The 20,969-nt window shown below is 43.4% G+C and overlaps 1 protein-coding gene across 3 annotated transcripts in view; it reads right to left on the bottom strand.

Annotated features, from left to right (window-relative positions):
• Nucleotides 1–20,969, bottom strand: part of PDCD11 (programmed cell death 11) — a 29,568-nt gene that overhangs the window by 1,134 nt on the left and 7,465 nt on the right. For all 3 annotated transcript variants that reach the window (XM_035132630.2, XM_035132632.2, XM_035132634.2), the window contains exons 11-35: nt 20,154–20,214; nt 19,280–19,426; nt 16,643–16,894; nt 16,020–16,163; nt 14,775–14,969; nt 14,028–14,198; nt 12,962–13,181; nt 12,273–12,425; nt 11,816–11,931; nt 10,486–11,000; nt 9,924–9,986; nt 8,684–8,792; nt 8,100–8,189; nt 7,400–7,502; nt 6,036–6,213; nt 5,742–5,798; nt 5,011–5,133; nt 4,574–4,696; nt 4,070–4,220; nt 3,776–3,892; nt 3,537–3,677; nt 2,756–3,006; nt 2,005–2,173; nt 1,438–1,591; nt 623–788 (exon numbers count right to left, since the gene is read on the bottom strand). In XM_035132630.2, the coding sequence (XP_034988521.2) occupies nt 623–788; nt 1,438–1,591; nt 2,005–2,173; nt 2,756–3,006; nt 3,537–3,677; nt 3,776–3,892; nt 4,070–4,220; nt 4,574–4,696; nt 5,011–5,133; nt 5,742–5,798; nt 6,036–6,213; nt 7,400–7,502; nt 8,100–8,189; nt 8,684–8,792; nt 9,924–9,986; nt 10,486–11,000; nt 11,816–11,931; nt 12,273–12,425; nt 12,962–13,181; nt 14,028–14,198; nt 14,775–14,969; nt 16,020–16,163; nt 16,643–16,894; nt 19,280–19,426; nt 20,154–20,214 (3,969 nt within the window). The remainder of the gene's footprint in view (nt 1–622; nt 789–1,437; nt 1,592–2,004; nt 2,174–2,755; nt 3,007–3,536; nt 3,678–3,775; nt 3,893–4,069; nt 4,221–4,573; nt 4,697–5,010; nt 5,134–5,741; nt 5,799–6,035; nt 6,214–7,399; nt 7,503–8,099; nt 8,190–8,683; nt 8,793–9,923; nt 9,987–10,485; nt 11,001–11,815; nt 11,932–12,272; nt 12,426–12,961; nt 13,182–14,027; nt 14,199–14,774; nt 14,970–16,019; nt 16,164–16,642; nt 16,895–19,279; nt 19,427–20,153; nt 20,215–20,969) is intronic.

The raw sequence follows: 20,969 nt of genomic DNA, 5'->3' as shown, positions 1-20,969 counted from the left end.
TTTGCTTTGCTTCTTCTCTTGTTAAAAAGTAAGTACTGTACCGTGTTGTGGCCTTTTAAGGGCTGTTTTGCTACTGAAAAGGGAAATTTCTAGAAACTTGGAAAAGAGAGCAGAAATGTATAACCAGTCGTGCTTCAAGGACAGGCTCTCTGCAGTTCCCATATGGTGTTGCTCTGAAGCCACATACCCGACCCCACCCCAGTTTTCATACCAGCAAGTTCATTAAATTTCTGTGCTATGGAACAATACTTTTTTACCAGATTGCAGTTAAAATTTACATACAACAAATGCATTTTGTGCCTTTCCTGAAAACTGGGAATCATGGCCTATGAGTATGAAGGTTCCCATGCTAGACTCTCACCTTCTAGGCTGAGAGAAGGGAAAGTATTGAGAAAGAAAGCCAATGGGTTCCTCTAGTAAATAGCAGGCCTAATACAGGTCATTAATGCTTATCATCCAGTCACTTGCTGTGGCACCTTTCAGGGTTGCAATATTTGCTCACATGAAATCAAGCTTCCCAGCTTCCCTGAATTTAAGACCAATAAGCATCCCTTATGTTGTATTTACATCATTTCCTAGCGAGTTAAGAAGTACTAGCCCACTTTCCCATGCTAGTACTCACCGTACTTCCTTCTGGCTGCCATGTTTGATCATCATGTCTATGTATACCGACCAGATGTCCGTACGCTTCGGGTAGGTGCTCAGGGTATTCTCAAAAACGGTCTTGCCATATTCCAGATCACCAAACTGGAACTCCAGCTGTGCCAGCTTTGAAATCATATCCAGATCTGCAAAAGTGCAAAAGTGCATTTTAGAAGTGTTCTTCTGGCTAGTCGTCACTGCCTCTGCATAGGGTTCAAGGGTTCTGTAGTTATTTTGGCAATAATATTAGCAAGGAATTGGGGTTCCATGCTATCTAATTCCCAGGGTAGGCAACAAAGCTAAAATTATGGGGGGGAAACACCCTTATTTCAAAAATGTGTATTGTTCATTGTGTTGGCAATTTTTTTTATTGTTTGGGTTTGCTTCAGTGCATCAGGAGGGAAAGAAATGAAATTATGCAATCAATGCAAAAGGGTATCAATACATCACTAGTGCTGAAGACTGAAGAGTCAATCTAGGCTATGAAAATCCTGTCTGAATTTCTCAAGCCATTGGTAAAATTGCAGCATCCAGGAATCCTTTATAGTTACTTTGAAATCTCCCCAATCAGAACATGCTCTGCTCCCCCCAATCCCTAACTGATAAACTTTGAAAAGTTTTTTTAAAGGAAAGTACCAATAAAATTACTGAAAGAGAATTTGCTAACAATGGCTAAAGATATTTTTAGATTCACTGCATATGCTGCATTTCCTAGATATTACCTGTGTACTGCATAAATAGCCAACATGACGTTTAGATGCTAATCATAGGAAAGAAGAGCGAAGTGGTTCTTACGTTCTTTGACTGGCAGGCACTTCAGTGCACGTGGGAGGAGCCGATGAGCTGCCTCCACCGAGCCTCTTTTCAGGAGAAAAGTGGCGTACTTCACCCACACAGACTTTTCTTGACGAAATCGCTTCAGCATTGTGTTGTACAGGTCATCAGCTTGCTGAAAATAAAAATTAGAGGAGAGAGGATCATTCAAACCATGGAAACACACTTTGAATCCTGTGTTTCTCCCTTGCCTTCGTATGCTATTCCAATATCTTCATTCACAACTGTATACAATCTTGGAGTACAGAACTCAACTCATGGGTCCCAGGAGATATTTATGCCGCCAACAAGCTAGAGCAAGAGGCAATGTGGTGGTACTGCTTAGATGAGAAAGAGGCGTGTAGGGAATCAGCCTGATGCTTGTCCAAAATGGAGGGAAAATCCACAGCATGATAGATGGAAGCGCAGGATCCAAGTGGATCAATCAAGGTGGCTCTTCCCAAGAACAGAATGAACAAGCAATTTCCCTGCCAGACTCAGTGAGCAGAAGTGATCTTTCTCTCAGCAACACTGTAAACCCAGCCTTACCTTATATTTCTCAGAGCCACTGTAGATGTCTGCCAGCTGCTGGAATACCTTCAGAGGCTCGTTGTACTGGATGGCTCTTTCGAAGACTTTCATTAGTGCTTCCTCGGTGCCATACATATTCTCCAGGTTCAGCAGTGCAACCCACACATTCAGCTTTTCTTGCTCCTCTCTGAAAGAAAAAAAGCACCACAAATAATCACCCTACCTCACATGGCTCAGTGCTAGCCTTTTGCTCAACAGTCTGACCCCAAGCTACCTGGAAGAGAAAGCAGGTGATCTGACTGGACAACATCTGTGAAGGAAGTGAAGGGGCAGGGGAGAGAAAGTAACAGAATTGTCCACTTTGTTCTGCAGGTACCCCTCCCATGAGAAAAAGCCAAGCTAAGCACAGGTGGCGCTTTGGGTTAAACCACAGAGCCTAGGGCTTGCCAATCAGAAGGTCAGCGGTTCGAATCCCCGCGACGGGGTGAGCTCCCATTGCTCGGTCCCAGCTCCTGCCAACCTAGCAGTTCGAAAGAACGTCAAAGTGCAAGTAGATAAATAGGTACCGCTCCGGCGGGAAGGTAAATGGCGTTTCCGTGTGCTGCTCTGGTTTGCCAAGCTATGCTGGCCACATAACCCGGAAGCTGTACGCCGGCTCCCTCGAGTCGTTCGCGACTGGACCTAATGGTCTGTGGTCCCTTTACCTTTTTAAGCATACATAGGCAATAGCAGCTCATCAACTAAAAGATGATAAGGTGGAGCAGTTCACCTAAAGGAGATGGTTTTGAGTGCCCTTTCTGCCACAGCTCTTGCTTTCTCTATCTCCGTAGCCTGGAGGTGAAAAGCCATATACTGCAACCAGAGGATGGAGCTGTCAGGGTTGCCAAGGAGCAAACGGTCAAAGTCGTCAGCTGTCTGAGGTTGCCGGCTGGGATCCATCAGGGCAGCTTCAAGTTTGGAGAGTTCCTTCTCTGCCTTCTGCTTCTCGAGCTCTTTTTTCTTCTTTGTCTGCTTCTTGGTCTTAAACAGAAGGCCAAGACAGGAGAGGAAGGCAATTAGTTGAAAAGGACAGAGAGAGTTTTGCAAGTAGGGGCATGGCTCAAAATTCAGCTGCATATACAAAAACATTCTTTTCAGAGCAACACATTTAGAGAAAAGGAATTATATATGGATAGTCTCTATAGACTTAGGTATATATAAATAAGTGATCAATGAATCCCAGATGCAAGCCCAAAACACAAAAGGCCTTTTGCACAAATTAATTCCTGACATTAGCTAAGCTAATTTTAGAAAGCAAAGCACTGCCTTTGTACTTTCTAGGCCAGCAAGATAGTACTTCTCTTAAGAGAGGCCTATAATAATAATAATAATAATAATAATAATAATAATAATAATATATTATTATTATTAATACCCCACCCATCTGGCTGGGTTTCCCCAGCCACTCTGGGCGGCTTCCAACAGAGTACTCTATTAAAGCCTAAGTAAACAGGATTGCATACCAAGCACTATGCAAAGCAAAATACTCTACCGTGAGTGAGATACTCTACCGTGGACTCTGTAACATTGTCTTCTTCTTCTTCGCTGTCAGAGCTTTGCTCCCTCTGTTTCAACATGGTCGTATCTAGCACACTTAAGCCTTCCTCCCATGTAAAGCTGGCTGAAACCTGCAGCCTTGGAACTTTCTTTTCCTGCAGAAAACACAATCAAGAAAAAAGCATCTATTTAGAAACACACACAGCAAGCATCCCACACAAAGCATGAACAATGCTCCAGGCAGTCTTTCCACCTTAGATTCTGTTGCACACTTCTTCTCTTCTCTCTCCTCTTCTTCCCGATAGTAGACCTCAACACCACTATCATCATCTTCAGGGCAACGAGTTTTCTTCTTTCGTGCTTGAACCTCCTAAAAAAAGTTCAGGTAGAGCAGCTTAATTTTTTTAAAAAACATTAACATTTTTGTGTGTGCAGTTTGTTTGCATCGCTGGATAACTGTTCACAACAACAGTGGGGTTAAAAAAGAAAAAAAATCCTCCCCATCTCCATCTCTCAGGCTCAAAGCCCCTTTTTCCAGGATAGATACCTGCTCACTTTCAGAGTTTCCCCTTTTTCGCTTTCTCGGCGGTGTGTCCTTTTCACCAACTGGCAGTTCCAGGGACTCTGGGATAATGCTTGGCTTCCCAGTGTCTTCAGGAAGGAGAGACAGCTCTGCAAGTTTCTTTTCTTTATTTATACTGCAGAATGAGTAAAAGAGAAGGGGCAGAAGGAAAGTCGCAGGAGAGATGAGGAACTGCTATAAACATTAACGCTATACAGTACTTTCTTAATAGTAACACAGGCTTTAACATTATTCAACTTGTTGAGCATCACACCAGCCCTCTATGGTAGTCATTATAATTTCCATTTCATAAGATAGTGAGCAGAGGAAAATATAGAAATGCTTTCTCAAAGCCACCTTGGTTAGCCCACAGATGTTGTGATATCTGAACTCTGGTCTCTGTTGTCCTGTGAACCATACTGTCCTCATGTATCTCCGCAAGATTTTCCACCCCAGATTCACCCCTCTATTAGGAAACATCACACCTACCCGAAAACCTTGGCAGTAAGAAACTGGCCGGCATGTATGTATTTTGCACACAATGAATGATCCGAAATGAAGAGAGGAGAGATAAATTGTGGTGGGATTTGACCCACGACCGAGTCAGACAACCTGCCAAGGGGAAAAAAAAGATAGTGACATAGTAACACGGGTTTATTTTGCTCCTGTTGCAGACCAGCTTTATTTCTTAAAAGAAAAATGTCTTTAAGTTATAAGTGAAATGGTGGACAAACTCCACCCCCAATTGATTAAAATTCATTCAGATTGTTCAGGGTTAGGTAAAGTTGATCTGAGATGGAACCATTGGCCATTCCTGACTTCTAAAACTATAGGCTCCAAACTGCTCTACAATTTATTTAGGCACCATTCCAACAAACATTCGCAACATGGAATCCACTTTTTTATGGTCAGCAAGGGAAACTTACCCAAAGAAGATGCCCGATGGAGTGATGGATTTGACATAGCCTCTGACAAGCTGACCATTCTGAAGATCATCGAGGGATGTGATTTCAGGGTCTTCCACTTTACAATGGCCCTTGGGATTTATCCTATAACAAAAATGGAGAAGTAGTGAAATGCCCTATTTCTGGATAGGCCTCTTTATTAGAAAAGACACTTCTGGTGACTGCAAAGCAGAAAATCCTGACAATATAGTAAAAAAAAATCCCCATATCCATAGTACAGAAACCATTGCAACATATGCAAGGGCTTTGAAAATCTCCACTTTGTTAAAAAAGAAAAGCTCTAGCTGCCTTCGAAAAGCTTACAGTTTAGAAATCAATGAATGTAGTCAAAGTCCTAACGGGATTTCTTTACTTTGCCTGTTCTTAAGAACAGGACACAAAAAAGTCAAGAACAAACAAGAAACCACAGTATTCTAAAAAATTTCCAAAAACTCAAAAACAGCAAGCAACTTTAGCAAAGGAATCAAAGGACACATATTTATCTAGTTTGCAGAATCCATTCTAAATGCAACAAAATTTTATAGTTGCACTTTAGGCCCAAATGTTAGGTTCCCTCTTCCCATGTCCCAAATAGCAGGGCAGTTTATGCTAATTTTGAAAACCTGTGCAATAGGATACAGAGTATTTTCAAATATTAATTATTATTATTATTAAATCTTCTTCCCACCTAAATTTAGGGTGTAGATCGTTACCTGGATTGTCGAAGGGACACTTCCATTTTATTACCTTCACTGGAAAGGATATAGCACCTGTATGCAGAAAAAGAAAATATGGAACTTCTGCACGTTTTGAAAAGACCCTCTCCACAGAAAATATTGGGATTAAATTAGTTATGTGATAACTGTTCTTGGTCATGGGCTTCATGGGGGCATAAAGGATCCAAGAGAACCAATGAAGCTCAGGACCAGAAAGGATTTGGGGTTAAATGACTATCAAATAAAATTCACCCCGTTGTCTACAGACATGATTTTGCATGAGACTCTTACCTGACAATTTTCCCAATGCTGAACATTTCTAGCGGCTGCTCAGCATATGAATCACTCAGGTGGAAAAGGCTGACTTTCCCCTTCCTTTCAAAGGGAAGCTGAACATTCAGGCCAACATGCGGAATCACCTTGCTCACATAGCCTAGTGTGATGGTTCCTTTCTCCAGAGTGTAAACTCCTGTTCAAGCGTGAGAAGGTTCAAACAGATCAAGTCAGATATTATAATACCACACCCCCCTATGGCCTACTTATACACTTAAAGGTTGTCGGGCTGGATCCTGAACCCCAAGTGCATCTACGGTCAATTCCCGCATACGGAGGACCTAATCCAGTCCCTAGTACAAATTGCACCAGGAACTTAACTGGCACACAGGGGAGGACTATATTTGATTTCTAAAAGTAACAAGGAAATATACTCTCCCTGCCTTGCACATAAACACTGACAAAAACACTGTCTTTCAAACTTTGTCAGAACCACAACAGGAGAGACAAAAACAGAACAAGAAGAGCAGCCCTGTCAGATCAGATGAAAGCCTCTACCTAGTCCAGTATCCCATTCCCCCCAGTAGTGAGCCAGGCGCCTAAGGGAAGCTTGCAAGCACGATATGAATACAACAACATTCTCTGGCTTGTTTCTGCCAGCAGCCGGCATCTGGAGGAATACTGTCTCCAGCGCTGGAGGTAGCTCACAACCAACAGGGGAAGGGTCGCAGTTTAGTGGTAGAGAGCATGTGCTTTGTACGCAGACGGTCTCAGGTTCAAGTTCTGGCATCATTACGTACAGCTGCCTGAAACCCTGGAGAGCCACTACCAGTCAGTGTAGACAATGCTGAGCTAAATGGACCGTTGGTCTGACTTGGTATAAAGGCAAGAGCTATGACCAGCAGCCACTGCTCAGCATTTGGTTGCTCATCCTCTAGCTGTGCCACTTTGATGACATAAACAAGCCCCTACTACTAAAGGCATCATCATCAAGAGCTACAAAATGATTACTCATCCATTCACTTTGACTGACATACAGCCTGGCCCCGCTTTCTGCAAGCATATTAACGTGCACAGAGTTCCAACCTAGCACGGCCTTCCCTATTTATTACAATGCCCCAGAGGCATTTACATGCATACAATGTGGATATGAACAGGGGGCTGTGTGAGAGAGAGACAACACGAGTAAATGGAAAGCCCTTTTATGCCCAAGAATTCCATGACACACCTGAAGCTTTTCACACACAAGGAACTACAGGATCAGAGTTATTGTGAGCATATGGAAATGGGTTTATAAGCCTCTGATGACTAGATGGAGAGTGACCATCATTGACTATCTCTTTCTGGGATCTTAATGTTGTGGCGCTCTCTTCTCATCATACCTGTAAGCGACAGATGGAGCTTAGTTTCAGTGACATCAGAGCCTGTCACCGTCGCAGCCAAAGCTTGTCCATTTCTGAAGTGTTTCCCTGCGTGTTTTAAGATCTGTTGGGAGACAATGACCTGTTCATTCCCATCATCCAACCACTTAATTGTGCCTGTGAAGAATTCCCCAGAGCGGTGATGCATTGGGGAGGGGGGAACTGGACTAGTGTTTAGCTCTTCATAAAAACCATTTTGAAATAGTTAAGGTTTCAAATCGTGTACTTATTTGGGAAATGCCCTGAGAGAGACCAGAACATTTCCTACACCTTTCCAGTGAAAATCTGAACAAAAAGAAGCCTTGTGTTCCTCTTATGCTGAAAGAAGCAACCCTTGTTGTGCCTGCTATTGACTATGTAAACAGGCTTTTATATGGCTGTAGAATTCTTAAAGCATCCCAAGGATGTTTCCTTTTGGCTTTGCAAAGACTAACAAATTTATTATGACATATAGAGGTTATGTCATAATAAATTTGTTAGCGTTTTAAAAAATGCTTTAAGACTTTGTTTGACTACCATGGCTATGTCTCTGGTAATAGCCAGGACAACACACTTCTAACATTTTAATGCTTCTGTTTCTTTACTGCAGATTTTCATGTTATTTAGTGTAGCCTCCTGCATAGAAGAGTCCTGTGCCCTTCATTCCTTGGCAATTACTTACTGTGGGTCGAAGGGAAAGTAGCAGCTGTTGAATTCTCCCTCTAATGTTAGGGGTGACCTCCACCTCCAGCCATTTATTTGCAGCAGCGTACTAAGAATAGAAGCGAACAGGAGAAAATAAAAAAACTCTTCACTAGAAAAGGCAGATACAGTTTTTATCATGCATTCCCTGGTAATATGTCCTATAAATTATTCCAGAATTTCTACCTCAACCTCCCCAACCCAAGTGAAACAAGAGCTTATGGACACACATACAACTACACACTTTGGACACTATACCCCAGACATAGGCAAACTCGGCCCTCCAGATGTTTTGGGACTACAACCCCAATCATCCCTAGCTAACAGGACCAGTGGTCAGGGATGATGGGAGTTGTAGTCCCTAAAACCTCTGGATGGCAGAGTTTGCCTATGCCTGCTATACCCCAATAGATGCATCAACCCATTGGGAAATTGCATCAACCCATAATATTCTGAAGCATGTCATGCTTCCCAAATCTACAGTGAAGACTGGCCCAACTTTTTAAAATGAAGGGGGAGGGGGAAACCCTTACTACGCAAAGTTAGAGAAGTTTCAGGCCTCACCTTCTTAACAAAGCATGTCACCATCTGCCCAGGCTTAAAGGGTTTCAGTATTTCTTCTGGATTGCCATCTTCTGGACCCAGGGCAGTTTTGCTTTCTCCAGACAGCTCACTGATTATAAGTGGAGATTATTTTTATTTATTTATTTATTTAATTTATATACCGCTCTATACCCAGGGGCTCAGGGTGGTTCACAGAATAAAATCAAGATATAAAACAAAAAACAGCCCAATAGCACACATACACCAGTTATACCCTTAGCTTCTTTGCTTTGACATGCCAATATTTCCCGTCCCTGATCAAAGTGGAAGTCTCCTATCCATGCTCACGTAAAACACAGGACTCCCAATTTTAAGTTGGCAATCAAAAGCAAGGGACACAGTGCACAAGACACATACCAGGATGTGTATTACAGGACTGGTAAATTCTCAAGAATGCTGGAGATCTACAGACATTTCCTATGATTTAGAATAAATTGGCTCTGAGTAAAAGAGAGTTCACAGAACATGTTTTTGCATGTCTCCTACTGCAGCTCAATGAACTCCCACCCCAAGGAAATTGCTTGTGGACATTGTAGGGCCCTTGGGAATGGTGTGGGATATGGTTGGGGGGCTGAAGATAAAGAGGGGAAAGTGGTGGGAACTGCCTACTATCTTAACTGGGGGGAAAGGAGCAACTTAAAATTGAAGCCATCATTCTACAATAGCTTGATCACCAGACATGTTCTAGGCAGTCTCTATAGATCCTTAGAGGGCGAACAGCTTGAGATCCACTCCCTGCTCCCTTCCAATATTTCTAGGTCCAAGCATTTGCCAACCAATCCAAGATTTCCTATCTGTAAAACTCCAGGCTGCCTCCCCTCAATGTATACTATAAGACTAGCACCCACCAATAACTTCTCTCGTCTTCAAGATCTGAATGTTTTATTTTGTTTTTAATCTGTTGGGAGCCACCCAGAGCGGCTGGGGAAACCCAGCTGGATGGGCAGGGTATAATTATAATTATATTATTAAATAAGAATAATGCCAGAATCATTAAAATTAAGCCAATTGTTACTTGGGTCTAACATATTTGTGCAATATGTTCCAAATACGTTAATTCCTAGATGCAGAATTTTATGTAGAGAACTCCTACTCTGTCACTGACTAACATTCAGACCAGGAGATGCTTGGATAGGTGTATCTGTTAGCCTTTAACATGTTGTAAAACCTCCTCAAACAAAGTATCTAAAGGCTATCTTACCTTGGTCGGATGCTGAGCTCTGGGCAGGTACGGGTAAAATGGGGATGGGTGATGGGCAAATACCTAAAAATTAAGAGCAGATTAGCACATCATCCTTACTCCAGTTGTAAGTGGCCCTTCAGCATTTGATAGTTTCTCAAAGTTCCCTCTTTATCTGCTCTAGGGGAAGAAATAATCACTCTCCGAGCATACAGGACTAAAACTGGAAGAGGTCTTTTCCACACAAAAGTGTTTCCTTAATTTGCATAAGTCCTTCTTCTAGAGTGAGTGGGAGGAGAAAACCCACTCTGGGTAACGTCTCTCCAACAGAGAACTGCAAGTTGCCTCCTTGTCAGCTGTAGATGGAAATGGATCTATATCCAGGTAGGAAGAGAGACAAGTGACTATGCTTTAATTGCCTGACTTGGACTGAAAATTAGTAACAGAGCAATAAATGCATGAGGACAACACTTGCACTTAGGACACAGATCTGGAAAGTTCTGTGCCTGCTAGAACACTGAACTAAAATTTAGTAATTGGCTAAAACTCAGAAAAGGCACTCAGAAGCTTGGAGGGATCTTACCTGTGATTTTTAATGTCTTTGCCCCCAATCACCCGAGCAGTCAGCTGCTGCCCAACTCTTAGCACTGATGTTGGAAAGGTGCCTATGGAAACATTATCCAGGATCTGGGATGCATGAATGGAGCCAATCAGCTGATCATTAATTGCCACTAGGACATGGGTAGGCTTGACTGACTTGACAGTTCCTTTGACCACATCTCCCAAGCACAGTGAGTGATTCACAATGGCCGAGGTTTCCCCAAGTGTTTCAGATTCACGCCGTGACCTGATTACAGCCTTTCTCTTCTTCTGATCTTGCACAGCAAGTAAGAGCCCACAGTCGCCTGGCTGGAGAGTTTTCAGAACCACTAGGACCGACTGTCCCACTTTCAGTTTTTCAGAATCAAAGCGGAAAGTGTCATTGAAGTGGGAAGCCACAGGTATGGCAACCAGATGACCATTTCCTACCAATGAAACAACTGCATGCTCTGTAGCCACATGCTGCACGATGGCTTGGTGCTGAGAGTTCAGTTTTAACTGGAAAACACAGAAAAAACATCCAGAGAAAGTCACACACACCAAAAAAAACCTGGTACAGACTTCAGCAGCCAATTTGGCCCAAGGCTTAAATCTATTATTTAGAAGCATTCCTGACAGATGTTTTACCCTCATCAGAAAAACTCCAGTAATGCACCTTCCAGGGTTTTGCCAGGAAAGACTAGGAAATTACTTCAAAATCTCAGGACGCAACATTTATTTTTCATTTTTAGGTCCCAGCTGAATTCCTACGCAAAAGCAGAAAATGCCAACACTCCCTGGGGTTTTCTCAGATGTGAGCCTAACAAGTGATCAATTTTTCCTAAGGATGAAATAATATTGAAGAAGTTGTAGCTTTAATCCAGTTATTCCTTCTAGGACACAGGAAGGGAAAGCTGTTCCCTCCTCCTCATTATGGCCCCTTGACATCTGAATATAAGCTAATCAATTGTTTTGGTCTCAATGACTGCATTCACCTTTGCCCAGTCCTCCAGCAGTCATATGCAAGTGGTAATAATGGCTATACACCACTCTTGTACAGACACACACAGGATGCACACAGATATCTCTCCTCCCCACACTGTGTCTACTTTGATTTTCTCTTTGCTGCTGCTGGAGGCAGAAAAATATGACTAGGAAGCTAAAACAGCTCTCTGGAGGGTGGGTCAACCACCCCTGGCCTAGTTATTCCATTGAATTATCTTCATATGTTGCTCATTTCTATGGTATGCTATGAACCTCTCTTCTATGACTCTGTTATTAACCAGCTACACAGGTTGGTATCCAGCATAAAAGCCATTTCAGGCTAATCATACCTTCTTAGGTTTGGGGGACAGCAACTCCTCTCTAAGCGACACATGGACCTTTGATTCTAGGGAATCAATGTAGAGAACCACAGCTCTTGTTTTTTCACCCTGGACAATGTTTTTGCCTTTAAAAACAAACAAACAAAACATGCACCTTAGGATTATTGCCTGATATAACTGGGGCAAAATGAAGCAACTGTACTTCAGTACTTCAGTAAGAGAAACTATTTATTTACATTACATCACTGATAGCTGAGTCAGGAAAAAAAAACAGAATTCACTCAGGTCTCAGACACACTTCTGCTGCTCAGACTGTTCAAAAAGATTCCACTCTTTGCAATCAATTATTTGTTTCCAACCCGAAGAGCAAAATATAGTATATCAGGACAAAGTAGACCGGGGGGGGGGGGGGGAGAGAGAGAGAGAGAGAGAGAGAGAGAGAGAGAGACCACAAAGTATGTCCTACCTCCAAGGTGACTATGAGTAGCCATTATAGCCAAGCCAGAAACAGAGGTGCTATCAAATAGTGCTGAACCATCAGTGTTGACTTTGCGAGCTGTCAGCATCAGCCTCTGCCCAGGTTTTAATTCACAGACTTTTTGAACCACACCGACATCATCTGAGGATAAAGAAAGAACTAAGTCCCATTTGCAGCTTGATGTTTCATCACTGAACTATAGAAAGTCAGAGTAAGTACAATAAGGATTAACTATTAAAAATGAGTGGATTCCTAGTTTGAGGGATTATGCACTGGTGCCTGAAAGTAACTTTCTTACTGTATCTTTAAGTCAATATGAAAATGGAAGGAAAAAATGGGGTCTTTTAAGCTCATAGCAAATGAGCCAGTCACCCAGAAACAAAGTGCCAGTCAAAGAAATGTAATCTTTCTCCAACTGCAAGTTAAGCGAAACTCACTTGGCAATCACATATAGCAGAAAACCACGCCGAGTGACTAGATGTTTTACCTGAAACTGAATCTTTGAACCTCTCTTTAAATAAAATTTTGAACAGTTCCTCCTGATTTCAGACAAAATCTTGAGAAACGGTGATTCCAGCTTGTGCCCCAAAACCAGGACGCTCACATGCATCCACTATGTGTATGTGGCCAACACAAGGTTTCCATGGGCCATGTTTTATCACCATGACAGCCTTTACCTCTTCCACTCCTGATACTCTTGATCTCCTGCAGCTCCTTAAAGTATTTGTGCAGCAAAGAGAAGCTCTCAGAAACAGAATCCTCGGAGGAGCACTCAGACACCTTCAGGGACAGCAGGATGCGTTGCTTCTCCTCGTCAATGCTGGTCACTTTGGCAACAACAGTCTGACCTACCACATAATGGTCTTTGGTGTCTGTCACAAACTTGTCACTCATTGCCTATAGCAATTAGGAGATAAGAACCAATTAATACTGTTCCTTGAGAGTGTCTTTGCAAGAGAGCTATCAACACCATCAGCCTCAAGACTTCCAGAAAGGAAGGAATGCAATCAAAACAGTTCCAAACAAGAAACCTTTTACCTAGGCTGAGTTAAGAGACAGCTCTATTAGCTACTTCATGCTAGCATTCTAATTAACACTTCATCGCTAGAATGTTTGCCTTTCTAAATAAAGACTAAAGGTTGCATTTTCAGCTAGCTGAAGATCTTTGGATAATGTTCAATGTGTTTTAAAAGTCGAATTTGTTCTATAAACATCTATTCTTCGACAGTCACCTGATGCTTATAAATTGGGAATTGTGCCATGTACTACTGCTCTTTGGGGCATGTGACAAGTGTATACAGTATACGGATCAGCACAGCTGCTTGAACTCTCTCTGGGGGCACTGGCTATGAATGGTTGCGCCAGAAGCGGTTTAGTCATGCTGGTCACATGACCTGGAAAGCAGTCTGCGGGCTAATGCCGGCTCCCTTGGCCTGAAGCGAGATGAGCGCTGCACCCTAGTCACCTTTGACTGGACTTAACTGTCCAGGGGTCCTTTACCTTTGGATGGGGGCCATCTTGAGTGCCTGCCTTTCAAAACGTACCACTAGACAACAGCTTCTCTCACACCACTTGCAAGCAGGAAATTCCTATGTACTGTTTTGTGCCCTTACTCCCAATTCCACCTAGAGAACTTCTCTCAGCAGGAATTTTTATCCTTGAGCAGTGCAGCATAAGAGATTATTTTAACTAGAAAGCACCTCTTCCTCAACATCTGTGAATAAACCTAGCAACATGCCTTACCGACTTGGGTGCCAGTCCTGTCAGACCATATGGAAACTCCACAAACACACCATAAGGCATGACGTTTCTCACAAAGCCAGTCAGGATCAATCCAGGCTGGATGTCTGAAAAGCTCTTCACCACCCGTTCCTCCTCAATTGCCGAAATCACTGTTGGCTTTCTGCTCAGGGTCTAAACAATGGGTCAAGGAATAAAATTGGGGAGGAGGAGCCTACAGGGAGTTTGTTTTTATTTGGCAGCCACAAAACAAGCATTTCACCAAAGCCTCTCAACATAGAGGGGGAGGAAGACAGACTGTTATGACACAGGGGACAAAGGACAAAAAGTAAGATCATGTTGCAACCAACCAACTGCCTGATTCCATTCAGATTCTGCAGGGGGGAAAGAAAAGTTCTGTCAGCAACAAGATTCCACTGGATCCCAATTGGCAGACAGCCATTAAAAAAAAAACAACTGAAGAAAGCAAAGGGAATAATTGCTTTATCCAAAAACCAAGGTGGTGAAGACACTAAAGGCTACAAAAACCATTGCTCACTTCTACTCTCACTCCATCTAAAAGAAATATCTTCTAAGACCATTTCTTTCCTTCAGACTGCATAGACACAGAGGCAAAACTGACACAGACAGAATCTTTGAAGATCACTTGTCTGGGAGACAGTATATGCAATGCAATGCAAGTTAATGCTGTTGTACAACATAAAATGGCTAAATGGTTTCATCAAGCTTGGATGGACTTCAAAAGGATACAACATGACCTCCCTTGTCATGGAGGCATAACACTCTATGGAGTATATCATCTGCTTTAAGGCAGGACCACCACAACTTGCTATTAGACACATAGTCAGAGAGATGATTTGTGGAAAGGTAGGCGAAAACATTGTCCGGCAAGATTGTAACTTCAAGGCCATCTTCTTTTTTCCTCAGAATTTTTACATCAACAATCTGAACAAGAGAGAAAAAAGGCGACACTTTTTTAATACGTGGAAGACCGCCTAAAATGCAATATTCCCAGGATAACAAGGTTTCTCAAAATGCAAGCAACTTAAAAGATAAAAGAAAGAAATGATATCAACAATCAAAGTTAAAGTCTAGGAGCATATTTTATTTTATTTTGAATAACTTTTTATTGGGTTTTATAAACAAGGATCATAGGAATAATAATCGATACAAATAAATAAACAAACCAGTTCTTATTTGACTATAACAAAAATAGCACAATAAATCTGCAGTAATATCTACAACAAATAGTTCATTATTAGTGGTCATTGTATAAGTTCTTGGTTTGTGAATTGATTTTTAAAAAGGAGGTGGGGAACAGTATAGAATATAGCTGACAGATAACATTCATCATTACATCGTTAAATGCCTATTCAGCAGCCCTTCTGGTTGTGCTTAGATTCAGTAAGTGCAATAGTCATTATTACTCTTAGGTTATCAATGAAACAATATGTGTTGGTATACTGATGAATGTGGGAGGGGAGTTCAAAGTGAAGATAATAATTTATGTTTAAATTTAAATCTAGACCAACCAGATTGAGCATTTATTCTGATGTGCAGAACACTTCAAGTAAGAATAAGTGGTTTAAATCCAACAGAAATGCTCCATGTTTGCATGAAGTAGTACTATAATTGGGACCCCATAGCATAGTCCTTCTTAAGATACAGTCATACCTTAAGTGTTAAGTACACTTCAGGTTGAGTACTTTCAGTTTAAGTACTCCGCGGACCCATCTGGAACGGATTAATCCACTTTCCATTACTTACAATGGAAAAGTTCACTTCAGGTTAAGTACGCTTCAGGTTAAGTACGGACTTCCAGAACCAATTAAGTACTTAACCTGAGGTACCACTGTATATGAACTGATAATCTAATCGTTTTGTATGAAATAAAACCCAAGTTAGAAATATCATAAATTCCTGTCTTTGCTCCTAGCATCCTAACGGATTGTCAACAGGTCTACCAGGGAAAGGAGATCTTTTAGAATTAACTACCTGTCCGGTTTCATATGTTACTTCTCGCTTCTTTGAAGTCTTTTTTCCTCCACCATCCTCAGCTAGTGCTTCATTTGTCAGCTTGAATGACAGCAGCAGTCTCTCCTGCTCAGGCTCACATTTTAAGACAATCACTTTGACCACCTGATGAGCAAAACAAAAGAATCTTCATATTGCAGGCATGTTCACTCTCACACTTCAAAAACAGGATCACCTGAATGTGTCCCCAAACATCCCACTACTGCATCCTATCTGGGTCCTAACCCATTTTCCTCCACTTTACCTGGATAAAATGTGGAAGTTTTGTAACTTTCCACTGGCTTTATGCCTCTCTGTGTGTTAAAGTAACAAATGTACCAGAAGTCATTTTACTAGTAGTTCAAAATCTTTTACTTAAATGTTTTTCAAGAGAGGAAGAGAGACCACTGCTACTGGTATGTCCTACTACATAAGCATATCAAGGGTCGAATTCGGTAACAATAATCTGCAACTCATGTTCTATCACTAGACAAATGTGCATTAAAGATGTTACGCAAATCTGTTATGCAAATGTGTACAGCTATTAACAACTAAAAAATTTATATCAAGTATAATCAGACTTTTTACTTTTACCCAGCTTTTACCTGGCCTGCATAAAATGTTTCTTGAGGAACAATTGAAGGTGCCCCACCGAGCTCATTTTTGGGAACAAGGCCCTTTATGTCGTTATAGAATTTCACAATGCAGCCAAAGTCCTTAGCACATGCAACAAAACCATGGGTGATCAAGCCTGGCTTTGCATCTTCATAACTGGAAACGGCAGGGAGTTCAGAATTGACAAGTGTTCTCTTAAGCGTCAGAGCGAGTTTCCTTGCTTCAGGATTGCAGGAAAGCACCTGGAGAAGAAAAAGAAATTGGAATTATATATGCCAACTGGCAGGAAACTGCAATTGAATCAAAATGAAGGAATGTCCAAAATGTCAGCTTGGAACTCATGGGCTCAGTCCTAATACGGCTGGCACAACCCATCACCTTAGAAATGTAAGGGCTACGAAATTTTAGGAGGTAGCTGTCAGAGACAGAGCTCATCCTGTAACAGGACTTGAATAATACTTCTTTAACTATTCAAAATAGGCATGGGAAATCTCTGGCTTGCAAGCTAAATGGGCCACTGCATGGGTCCTAATGTGGCTGACAAGGTTATTTCCCTAAGGCACACCCACTTGCCCAAGACCTGATGTCAGATGATATCAGGTGTGTGACAGGTTAAGACGTATCTGTAAAGGAGCAATTCAGAGCCTTAAAGTGAGCTCTCAACTGTTCCTAGGCAAGCAGGGCTTGCATTCGGCACCTTTAAAATACCAAGTGGAGGCAATCCCTTCTAAAGTTAGCAGCAATCATCTGATTGGTGCCAACTTCAAGCCCTGCTAGAAGAAGCTGCACTCAGAAGTTGCCTACCAAAAGCAGGGCTTGCAGTCTGTGCTAAAGTCAAGGATGTCAGTGCTGAAGTCAGTGCAAAGGAAGAAAGGATTGTAATTTTAGACTCTTAAGCGTCCTACCGTGGGATCCTCTTTAATTGGTAATGTTTATTACTTCACCTTGTTAAATATGTAGCAACCCAGTCTGACTGCATCGGGGCCTCTCCTGCTCATTCTGCTGAGTGGGGCCCCAGAATTCTGCCACAAACTCCTGCCTAGACGGAAACACTGTTTACATCTCATCCTGTGGGGCTGTAATCCTACACACCTGCCAGCAAGTCCCACAGAACTCAGCAAGCCTTACTTCTGAGTAGGTAAAATAGAAATATTAGAAATTATGAATACATGTCATCATCCCCATTTTAGATTCACTACAATCCTATATAATAATGTCCAAGTTGTCCCTGCGTCCAGTTGTCCCGTGTGTCCCTGGGGTACTGCGCATGTACCCCAGCGACACAGGGATTGGACGGAGGGACAACGGCCAACCGCCGCTCCGCCAACCGCCGCTCCGAAGCCCAGTCTCATGCTGGAGGTGCGCGGCGAGGCGGCGGGGGAAAGAAGCGCTCCCCCCGGCAGCCTTGCCGCGCACCTCCGGCATGGGACGGCGCTTCCTCGGCCGAAGCGGCAGCGGGCGCCGAGGGAAGCCGGCTTTGGCTTGGCGGCGGCGGAAAGAAGAGGAATTCCACCTCTTTTTCCCGCCGCCGCCAAGCCAGTCCCCAAGCCGAAGTGCGGCGCGGCGGGGGCTTTTCGCTGTTTGACTTCCCGGAGTGAAGGGGGAGGCAAACGGCGAAAAGCACCCGCCGCGCCGCACTTCGGCTCGCGGACTGGCTTGGCGGCGGCGGGAAGAAGGGGAGGAATTCCTCCCCTTCTTCCCGCCGCCGCCAAGCCAGTCTCCGAGCCAAAGTATGGTGCGGCGGGGTTTTTCGCCGTTTGCCTCCCCCTGGGGGGAAGGCAAACGACGAAAAGCCCCCACTGCGGACTGGCTTGGCGGTGGCGGGAAGAAGGGGAGGAATTCCTCCCCTTCTTCCCGCCACCGCCAAGCCAGTCCCGGAGCCGAATTGCAGCGTGGCAGGGGCTTTTTGCCGTTTGCCTCCCCCTTAGCTCGGGGAAGGCAAACGGCGAAAAGCCCCCCCCCCGCGCCGCAGTTCGGCTCTGTCCCCCACGCGCTTTAGTTTGGGGAAGCAGGCAGGGAGACGCAACAGCCCGGGAAGCTGCGGGCTGTTGCGTCTCCCTGCCTGCTTCCCCGAGCCGTAGCGCATCGGGGGACAGCCGAAGATCGGCGGGCGCTGTTTGCCGGGGTTGTCAACCCCGGCAAACAGCGCCCGCCGATCTTCGTGTGACAGGCAGTGGGGAATGCAGGCAGGCAATAGAGCAAGCGCCTGCCTGTCTTCCCCGCCGCCAGTCCCCCCGGTGCTTCGTGCAGCGCTGCTGGGTGCCGACCTGGCAGGCCGCTTCCTTGATCTGGTGGCCTGCCGGGTCGGCGCTGATCAGCGCTGCGCGGAGCACCGGATCGAGGAGCCGGCATGCATTCTAGCGCCCGTTTATTTAACGGGCTGAAGACACTAGTTCTGAATAAGCTAGGTTGAGAGATAGTAACTGATCCAAGGATTACACAGTAAACACAATGGCTAAGAGGGATTCTGATCCTAGGTTTTGCACATTCAACCTAATGTTACCCACAGAACCACAGCAGCTCTCATTATAAAGACAGATTATTGCATGGAGGAAGCCCCCTTGGTCTTTCCTTGCTAGAGAAATCGATAAAGCAGTCCAAAGTGGTCCCTTACAGAGAGTTCTTACCCGACACCGGACAGTGCTCCCCACACTGTATTTCTTCTCTGGCTGTTTCAGAAGCACATCTGCCAGATGCAGTCGGGGAACCAGGCCCTTGATGTGCTGAGTCACCTTTACTTGCATGCCAAAGGGCTTCAGAGCCAACACCGTGCACTAAAGTCCAAAAGAACGAGGGATCAGAAAGCAAGAAAAACTAGTACAGAAAGAGATGCCCTCCATTTAGCTTTCAGGTAGCGAATGTGGGCCATGTCAAATGTTTGACTCTAACTCCCATCAGCCTCAGCCAGCATGACAAACAGTCAGAGGCGATGGGAGCTGCAGCCCAACAACTCCTTTGGGCAACCATTTGGAGGGCACCACATTGGCTACCCCAGCCCCCAAATGTCCCTCTCCCCTCAGCTGCTACTACAGCGTTACTTAAGAACCATCTTGAAGGGGAGAGATCTAGCTTTCAATAATTTCATTTCCCCCTTGAAGCTTATGTTTATTGTTTTATCATACAGTTTAATTGATGTTCATTATTTAAACCTTTTTATGATGACTGCCTGGCAAGGCTTGCCTAAAAAGCAGCATATAAATATCTAAATAAAGCATGATTACATTAACTAAATGATAGGCAAATCCATTGCACCTAACTTTGTGGAATGTAGCAGAAACCAGACTGATTTCTGTACAACTAATGCAACTGCTTTGCTATGCTAAAGTGAAATTAATAGTGTTCCATTAATGTCACACAGCAGGATTTAGGTTCAAAGAGACATTAAGCACACAAGTCAGAAGGAAATAATTGCTGGACAAAATTGGACCAAAGCCCTCGCCTCAGGTTTGTTCAGCAAGATAACCAAGATTTCAAGGATTATTTTTTTCTCCCTGAACTTACTTCCACCACCTGTCCAGGATGAATATCATGGTATCTCAGGAATGGAGCCTCAATAATGTGTCTGCAAACAAAAAGAAGGGAAGTGAAAATTGATCTGTGAGGTGGAAGAGAAACAGATGAAAGAGTAAAGAGAACCGATTCGCCCCCACCTCCAATTCTTCCTCCTGCCCTTCAGAACAGGTCACCAAGTCAGCTTCATGGCCAAGCAGAGATTTGAACCCTGGTCTCCTATGTTCCTGGCCTGCCACTATACTGGCTCTTTTTATATCTGTGCTGTCAGTATGAAACTTGGTATATATTATCTAAATGAGGTCTAAATATCATTCACATTATGTGCCATGATCTAGACCGATACTGGCCTTGGTGTACATAGGGTGGGGTAATGGATGTGTCTGGACAGAAAGTGTCTGGACTCAACAGATTTTCCTTTGCAACTGAAGGAGCAAAACATCACCTGAAGGCAGAAAGTTTGGATACCTAGGGAACCAATTTTAAAAATGTGCAGATGCAATCCACTACACAGGTGTGTATAATGTAGCCATCTCAGCTGTTCTGTTTTTTATAGTTTTTAAAAATCTTATTAACATATAAAATGCATACATTTACACAATACATATACACAAGACACTACCTTATTTTCATAGCATAAAACATGCCTACATTACTCTATATAATACCTACCTAAACTATACATATCAACATACCTACACACCTACCCATAGCTGCCAAGTTATCCCTTTTTTAAAGGGATTTTCCCTTATGCTGAATAGGCTTCCTCGCGAGAAAAGGGAAAACTTGGCAGCTATGCCTACCCCA

This window comes from Zootoca vivipara, chromosome 5 (genome assembly GCF_963506605.1).
Source record: "Zootoca vivipara chromosome 5, rZooViv1.1, whole genome shotgun sequence".
NCBI lineage: Eukaryota > Metazoa > Chordata > Lepidosauria > Squamata > Lacertidae > Zootoca > Zootoca vivipara.
The sequence above is the reverse complement of the archived record's forward strand: the minus strand, read 5'-3'. Positions and strand labels throughout refer to the sequence as shown.